This window comes from Lutjanus erythropterus, chromosome 9 (assembly GCF_056507025.1).
Source record: "Lutjanus erythropterus isolate fLutEry1 chromosome 9, fLutEry1.hap2, whole genome shotgun sequence".
NCBI lineage: Eukaryota > Metazoa > Chordata > Actinopteri > Lutjaniformes > Lutjanidae > Lutjanus > Lutjanus erythropterus.
The window spans coordinates 16,534,392-16,543,450 of record NC_139325.1 but is presented as its reverse complement, the minus strand read 5'-3'; the positions used below and the strand labels follow the sequence as shown (position 1 = coordinate 16,543,450).

Genomic DNA, 9,059 nt, shown 5'->3' with positions numbered 1-9,059 from the left:
AAATGTAAACACTGGCTCATTTCACCTGATTTGGAGAATCCGTCTGGTAGTAGGCATCAAGAAAAAGTGTATAGAAACAGACAATCTTCTCGCGGATGGTCTCCTTAACTTACGTAGGATTTATAGAAGCATCAGTAATAAATTGGGGCTGTTTTATAACCAGTAAAAAAAGTCCTTGTAGCAGTTTTAAAATAATGCAAAAAGAGATCGAGGCAGAAAAGCAAGGCCCAGGACATTATGTGACTACCATGTATTTCAGCACCATGGACAGCAACTCTTATTCAGAAACCGACTGCTTTTATTTTCAGTGAACAAAGTTGAGACGCTCTCACTTCCAAGGAGAGCTGTGCATTTGTGAGACTTTTTTTTTCTTTTAATAGTGATACTCAACTGCTGAGACCTAAATAATATTCAATTACATTTGCATGCGCATAGGAAAGAAAGAAGTAAAAAGAAAAATCATGTAAACCTTAGGCCTATTTTCTTTTTCCATGATGTAAACTTTTAGTTATACATTTCGATAAGTTTTGTGCGTGCGTTAAAATCAAATAAGTCAAATCGATCCGGATATTTCACTTGTGTAACGCCAATGTAACAGTTTATAGCTGCTTTTGAAAAACGAACCAAACAGAAAGAGGGAATCATGGAGACGAAATAGGCTTTTCCATCCGACTTTCGGTCGGGCAGTCACAAAAAGTCTCTCTCTTTTTGCAAATAAAAGGGTCATTTGGTTTCGTTAGGAGCAGAAAAGTTTGTTGATAGTTTTTGGGAAAGTCATGGCACTGTCTTTGGAGGAGTCGTGATGCTGCTGCTGCTGCTGCTGCAAGGCCGCCGCGCTCCTCTCCGTCTCCAGGATGGCGCCTTTGGTGTTCGTGGTCCAAGAGACGGTGGTGTTGGTCAGAGCCTGGCTCAAAGTGCTGTGCCTGAACAAGGGGTCGTGGAAAACCCCGTCCACCCAGTTTCTCAGGGTCGTGACCGGCGAGTCCTGCCTGTTGTCCAGGCCGGTCACGGGTGAGGTAGCGGCGGGGGATGGGCTGAGGGAGGAAGGCGGCGGCTGGCATCTCAGCATACAGGACGGGTACTCAGTCTGGTTCAGGGACGTCGCAGTTTGGGCCAAAGACCAGATGCGAGGTTTGCCGTCTAATATCTGGTGCCCCTGCTGCTGCTGCTGTTGGTTGTAACACGCCTTTACCTGCTGTCTGCTGTCCGCCTGGAAGTCCTCCGGGCTCGTTTTGAGACAACTTTTGCTCAAGTCCTGCTGCTCCCCTCCCAGAGAAACAGGGATGGAGATTTTCAGAGACGCGTCCTTGATGAGGTGCTCGTCGCTGGTCGTTGACATGTGTGTGTTCATGTGGTACCGGTGCTTCAGCTCGCACTCCGAGCTCTCAGACTCCAGGGTGTCGAAATCGTCCAAGTCGCTCAACTGGAGGTCCTTATCAGGCCGACTTCTGGTCTCTGCGAAGAAGAGAAGAAGAGGAGAGAGAAGACAGTCAGTGAGGCACGACATGGCATCAGATCTGATAGTGGCATCCTGAACAGTCACTCTGGAATCAAGTGCTGAAGTTGGCATTACACACTGTAAAAATTACACTTGTTCGACTTAATTAAGGAATAAATATTTCCAGTCTAATTATAAATTTTAAAAACATTAAAAAATAAATATAAAATTATCATAAATCATGTTGCACAAGATATACTGTTAGTAAAGTACAGTTTGATGAACTTCAATTCACTTCTAGTCCTACTTAAATTACTAACTAAATGAATTTAGGCCTATCAGAAATATCAAGTCATGTTCAGCTCAAAAAGTTGAAAAATATATAAAATATGACCATTAGAAACAAACCTAAACTTAGTTTAAGTGGTTTAACCCTCCACTATATCCCAGACTGAGGCCTGTCTGATGGTATTCCAAACTTAATGTTTAAGTTTGCTGAGTTTCATGACCGTCATTTGACAACTGCTGATGCTCATGACAAGTTTATTTTTAAAATAATACAAGTAAATAAATTGAATTTAGCACTGTGGATATTAAAAGTATAAAATGTTACAATAAACAAATTCTAAGACATCATCATCCTGTGTTTCTTATTATCAGCAAAATGCAGTTTTCATTTTTGTTAAAATTCTATATTTAAAAAATGAAATAAGACATAAGACTTAAATGGTTGAAGAGAATGAAATGCTTTACAATGACTGATAGGTGTGGTATTACAATTTTCATTGACTACATCACTTCATAATGTCTGATGAAAATCTCTGTCAGATCAGAATGTTGCTCAATTAAAATTGCTGGGAGCTGTCAGCACAGTGTGTGGCTCTTTTGTCCGATTTTGGCTTTCAGCATGGTAACATCATCCGAGCTTATAGTTCATCAGATGAAAAGAAAATAGAGGGGATTTAAGTTTTCAAGATGTTGGTCAACAGTGGACTTTCCAAAGGATTGTGATCATGGATATCATTTTCTTAATTTTTCTTCAGAAATTACTTTGATTCATTCTGATCCCTCTATGTGAATGAGTGCAAGTCTAATAGAATAATAATCTGAAACTGTCCATTTGCAACAAAACTCAAGTAAAACACAATACTTTGGATATGAATGTTGTCATACAGCAACATTTTTAAGATTAGATGTCATGAATACACATTTTTTTTTAACTTTCTTTTGAGACAAAAGCCACCTGTAATATTCTGTCAAACAATTTATCTTAAAGCTTTACAGTCTATTTCTGTAGAGCACCAACACATTGTGTGACACTAACCATCCTCATTGTTCTCGCTTTTTATCTGCTCCTCCTGAGACCCATCCTCATCCTCGTCATATCTCTTCTCCTCTGAGCCCTTATTCCTGGGCGGCCATGTCATCTTGTTCTCCTTCTTGAGCCTTCTCCTGGCGTTGGCGAACCAGGTGGAGACCTGCGTCAGGGTCATCTTGGTGATGATGGCCAGCATGATCTTCTCCCCTTTGGTTGGATACGGGTTCTTCCTGTGCTCCTGCAGCCAGGCCTTCAGTGTGCTGGTCGTCTCGCGCGTGGCATTCTTCCGCCTCGTTCCCCCATCCATGGAACCATATCTGTTAATGAGAAGAACACAAGCACGATGGTAACGAGAGAGTAAACATAACATGGGATGCTTGTTGCATGACAATTTGGAATGTGTTGCCCTGGCAGTTTCTCTCCTGGAAGCCATGACAGAGCCATCTGCTTCCTGGAATCTTGTTGGAATTATGCATAGCATGCCCCTCTAAGCCTGACAGTCCCACTCATAAACATGCAAGCTGCTATAACTGTGTAAGGATATGAAAACTTAAAGTATACATTGCAGTTGAAAGACAAAATTTAGGAAGTACAGAGGCTGGCCGGTCCATAAACATTGGACCCGGTAGGATCATGTGCAGCACATACTGTACAGCACACTGTGTTGCACAAAACTTCCCTGAGACCCATTTATGCTAATATCACAGGTAAATATGCAAGAGTATGTTTTGGAAAACACGCAAATTTATTCAATCAGTAATAATGTCAACTGTGTTTGAACTATATGCATTTATATTTTCCATTATCACCGTATTGAAACCATTCTGGCGCAGCACACGACTGCTTCCCTACCCTCTCTAACCGTAGGCCTACATTTAAAATGCACAGTGTTGATTTTCAGTCAGCAGTGAGCTGTAAAAGTCCTCTCAGGGGAGGCTTTTATGAGGCCTTTATTGCTCCGTATAGCTTAGTGCAGGTCAAGCACTGCTAAGGGAATCAAAAGTAGAGGAGTGCTGCACCTTTCCATAGCCCACGTTGTTCCCTTGCAGATAAAATAGACTGTAAAATTGCTTTATTGAGTGTAATGATGAGCCCTCAGGTGAAAGACGGGCGCAGACAGAGCGGTATTGCTGTTAGGCCTGCTTGTTTTTTCTGAGTGCCACTAATTCTGTTTTGCCTCAGACTGAGGCCTTTTGCTACATGTGCACTTATTAGCATTCCTGCTGACACTTTTTGCAGTTTGTACTGAATTTAGAGTGATTGGCAAAAGAAGTGATGTAATGTGAAGTCTCATGTTGTACTAAGGCTAATCAATGTGATACTGCTGATCATCTGACACACAACATGAGCAAAAGCAAAATTGTTTTCTCTGCCGTTCCCATTCACTTCTGATACTGCTACCATTTGAAAAGTTCCTGATCACAGTTACCCACAATCAGGTATCATTCATGCTTTACATTTTCACCATGTTACAGACTCATTATTGGGAAGACCTTTCGATATGGCAGGCCTGATCGTCACAGCACTGAAGAGGCCTCATGTCTTTTCTGAAAGGGGCACAAGTCTTCTGAACCACTTCACCTCATCAGGAAAGAAATATGTCATAAGATGAAGGTGATCACCTAGTGTTGCTGGATGTGATGAGAATGACCTCGACCTCTCGGGGAATGATTGATCTAATGCTGGGGAAACTCACCCTACATCAGTGTGCAAGACTTAAACAGTTACTGTTCGTCTGAATTTTGATTGCATCCTGTTTTAGCCATTTAAAGCATCTTAGATAAGCTTTCAAACTTGTGTGACAGTGGACTTAACAGCTCACTAAACAGCTGATGTAATTCTGATGGCGCATATAACTTTTCCATCCTTTATAACATTGTTTTAAAGTAACGTTCACTCACAGTGTACAGATGTTTCCATTCATAAACTTGCTTTTTACATTAGAAACATCAAGAGAAGGTTGGCACAGAAACAACCCACCTGTCATACTGATACTGTCCCAGCGTAGGATCATAAGGATAGTAGGCTGTTGCCTGGGTTATCCCCGCATGCGCAGAAGCTGTGGCATCTTTAGTATCAAATGTGCCCTGCAATCATACACAAAAACAAGACTTTTAAAAAGTGACACAAAATAGGAGATCAGTTTTGGTAGATTAAATGACTCACCTCGATACATGAAGAAAGATTTGTATCAGCTGTCTAAATTAAAAGTTGCTTGGTCATGCAGTTAAAGCTTTTGAAGAGGGTAAATCAGAATTTTAAACATTTTGAAATCTTCCTGCAAAATGAAACACTGAAAAACTATACAATAATAAAGTGTACACAGGAAGGGTTACATTCAGATATCTGTGGTTATGTGGCAATTTAAATGACACTACTTTCAAAATAAGTTTCAACAAAAAGAAACTTGGGTAACATTAGGTTTATAAGCTTGATCGCTGCAGGGATCTGTGCAAATAAATCTATAAGGGTTCCATAGTGTTTCCTGGTCTAATTACTGTATTTGTATTTTATTTTACTGAACCTTTGTTTAGACAGATAATCTCTGATAATCTCAATTATCAGTTCCAAAAGCATAGTTTTTTTGAATGTTCTTTTCACCATACTTTTACCAGAAATGGAAACACAAACTAAGTGGAACAAACAGAATTCTTGGACTTTACAGGCCTTTCTATTCCTGTTAGGATCTTATCAAAACATTTCATAAGTATATTAATTAAAAAAAAATATTTTCACAATTTTATGAAATACTGAGCCTTAAAAGTTTGTAAAAATCCACTCCTTTCAATTCAAACCACTTTGTCAACATTAATGGAATTATTTTCTGCCTAGTTTCATAAAAATGATTAGTCTCAAGGCAAACTATGACACAAGAAAGTGAGCCTATCTCTCCCTACTGAGAAGTATTTTTCAGAGAAAAGTTGCCTTGAAGTGTGACATGAGAATAAATCATTTACAGTAAAGGGCAGATATTTTTCAGTGTAAGGAGAGGTGCGCCTGGCTCAAGCCTCAGCAGCACCCTGCGGCTCCATTAATCAATGCCAAGAAGGATCAGATGGAGAGCTTACCAGTGAGTAGAAAGCCGAGGCGTCCGTGCCGTATGTAACGTAATTCCCATAGCCTTGACCGCTGGTGTAGGGGCTCCCGTACACGCCCAGCGCGGCTGCGGAGCTGAGTTCGTGCCTCGCCGTGGCCAGCAGCCGGCTCTCGTACACGGGACAGTAGACTGGGGTCTGCCCGGACGCCGCTACTCCCGAGTCGGCGATGGATCTGCCGGTGGACTCGCAGCAAGTGGTCAGAGAGTTGGTTGTCATCAGGAACTGGGTGGGGACCGAGAAAGAAAAAGTTATTGGTGTGTTTTACTTGAAATAAAATCAAATGTTAATCTTGAGCACCTTGATGTGGAAGTTAGTTTGTAACTTTTATTTCTTTTTTTTTGTTTAATTTTAAAGAAAAATGGTCTTCTGAAATGAACACGATTCTACCTGTTTACACTTTTTACTTATCAACAAAATTAAGCACAATTTAAATAAGTTTGTTGACAGTAAATGTTTTTTCTTCTTCGCAATTTTTCTTGTTAGACTGACATTCTTTAAAAGCAAAAAAATACAGCATCAAAATGACTAGTAAAGGCTGATGTTTGATGATGAATGATGCGTCATATTCTTGTTGTAATGTGCGCGTAAAACGTGTCCAAAACGAGCCGTCTATTAGCTTTGCCCCAAATGAGACCCACGCGTTACAAACAGAAACAACATGTTTTCCCAACATCGCCCAGTAATACCCGAAGTAATGCCCAAATGATTTTTTATGGCTCAAAGCCAAAACAAAACAGCAGCTGGGTTATGGCGCAAACACACGCAGCGTGTGCAGAACAAGTTGGCATGTGTGTTCCAGCGCAGATAAACATATGGTTGACATTACAGAGCGGCTATTATCTCGCAGAAATCAGTGAACGGGAGGTCGGGGGTCTCGCTGTGTTTTTTTGGTTTTCCTCTTCTTTCTCACGTTGCAGGAGCACAGGTATCACTGGCTGTAATGCAACACCTTCCCGATATCCGAAAGACTGTGACAGCTCCCCTGATTCTTGGCCAAAATGCGTAAAAAACATCACGCGTAAATCGATGAGATAATCAATCGCTGCAATATCAGAACCAAAACAAGACATGAAAATGGTCAAAGGTAGTTATATGAACTTACTTGTGGAGCAGACGAATAGGGATATCCAAATTGTGGATATGACATGGTAGAGAGGTCCCCCAATATCCAGAAATAAAGCGAGACTGAAGGTCTCCACTCTCACGCAGGCTGCGGCTCTGTTTGACTGTACCAATTGATTGGTAAGCACAGGCTCCTAGGATGCTTATAGGGCGAAGCAGAGTAGCATGTTTAATTTGTGTAAAATGCCCCCCACTCAAACGGCTTTCAACGGAAAAAAAATAAAAAAATAAAATAAAAGGAAGACAGTCTTCTGGCGCTCCCTTTTCTTTTTAAAAGTCTTAACACGGATAAATGAATTAAGACTTTCTTCGCTTATAATAATCACTTTGTTGTCAGATACATATTTTTGCCTTATAAAAAAGTAGTATAAAAGACGTCAGCAGCAGAGGCAGGATGTTTTAAACGGCGGTGACTCTGACGTCAGAAGTTTCCCACTCTAAAAATGACCAGACTGTAACTTTAATATGCATTTCACTTTCTCAGGATGACGACAAAAACAGAAAGAAAGAAGAATCCAACAAGAAAATCTATGAGATGGAAGAGAGGAGGGTGGATTTGTATTTTGTTGTTGTTTTTGTTTTTAAAGAAGAGATGTCCGGGAGATTAATTTGCATCCCCAATCAATCAATTAGGCCAATCAGTGTCTTGAATATGCAAACGTATGTATCAGTTTAAATGCATTAGGTCTAATTAAGCACATTCTTATCATTCCTGCGCACTGATGCTAATCACATGGGCAACTAATTGATTTTAAATTAATTAGTAAAGAATATTTTCAGACTGGGCAGAGAAACAAATTACAGTGCAGTGTATTTTTATGCATGCATACAAATAAATGGTAAATAAAAAAATATTAAAAACATGTATGTGGATTTCTTCTCCTTTTTTCTTTTTCTTTTTTTGGGTAATTATCTTTTCCTGTCATGTTATGCTTCAATTCCACTTGGGATAGAACACTGAGTTCTATCTATCTATCTATCTATCTATCTATCTATCTATCTATCTATCTATCTATCTATCTATCTATCTATCTAAAATTGCTTTTAGGCATCATATATACCAGAATTTTGGTGATGAAATTAATATTCCATTTTTTTTTTATTTTGTAAAGTCTATCTATCTATCTATCTATCTATCTATCTATCTATCTATCTATCTATCTATGTATCTATCTATCATTTCCTCTCTTTCTCGTGTGTTTTGGTCAGATAAAATCGTGAAACTGCTGTTTCACCAAAACAGCCAAAAAACTCCAAACTCTCGTTGGCCACAGCGCCGGCGCTGGTCGGTGCGCTAGGTGCCGCCTTGCTTGGAGAATCCCGGGTTGAGACATGTGGATAGCCCCGGGGGTCACTCCTCAAATTAATGATGATGTACTCCTCCTCCCTCCTCCTCCCCCTCCTCCTTCTTCTTCTCTCCTCTCCAGCTGGATCTCTGCCTGCCGGTGACAGGTCGATTGAGAGTGATTGATGACTATCTAGGGGACCGGGGCCAACATAATAATATGATACCGGCACCTTGCAATAATTGCTCGCTTTCATTACAGATGAAAGAAGTAATAAACAGTCATAAAGACGCAGGAAGGCTTCAAACTTTTGTCTTGCCTTTTTTTTTTCTGATTTATTTTGGGAGGAAGGTGTGCTGGTAGAGGTAGTGGTGGTGGTAGTGTGGGAGGGCGGGGTGGTGTATAAAATGTCTGTTCTCTCATTCATTTTGACAAATTGAATTATAGGACGGTTAGTACCTCCAAGCAAATGGCCGCATTAACGCTGCGAACAGGGGGGGTCAAAAGGGATCAGCCAGCGCTTTTTAATTTGCATTAACTCTAATGCCACCTTAACATTAACAACCCGTCTGAAGCGCTCAACCATACATTCACTCTCTCTCTCTCATTCACACACACACACACAGGCGCACGCGCGCGCGAGGAGCTCCATTTTGTCTTATTAATTTAGACTTTTTCCTTTTTAAATTCATTGGGGTTAATGTGACACGCAGTGCATTAAGGCAGGGCGGGACCCAATTTATCTTCAACATCACACCCAGTGGACGACAGAGAAAGTGTTGACACGTTAGTTTTGG

The 9,059-nt window shown here is 40.5% G+C and overlaps 1 protein-coding gene across 1 annotated transcript; it reads right to left on the bottom strand.

The window, feature by feature from the left end:
• Positions 1-275: 275 nt before the first annotated feature.
• On the bottom strand, positions 276-7,322 carry irx4a (iroquois homeobox 4a). Its single transcript, XM_084725641.1, has 5 exons — positions 6,957-7,322; positions 5,825-6,076; positions 4,737-4,843; positions 2,763-3,073; positions 276-1,455 (listed from the first exon to the last, which is right to left on the bottom strand). The coding sequence occupies exons 1-5, from the start codon at positions 6,999-7,001 to the stop codon at positions 737-739; spliced, it is 1,434 nt and encodes a 477-aa protein (XP_084581767.1). The 5' UTR covers positions 7,002-7,322; the 3' UTR covers positions 276-736.
• Between the last annotated feature and the right edge of the window lie 1,737 nt (positions 7,323-9,059).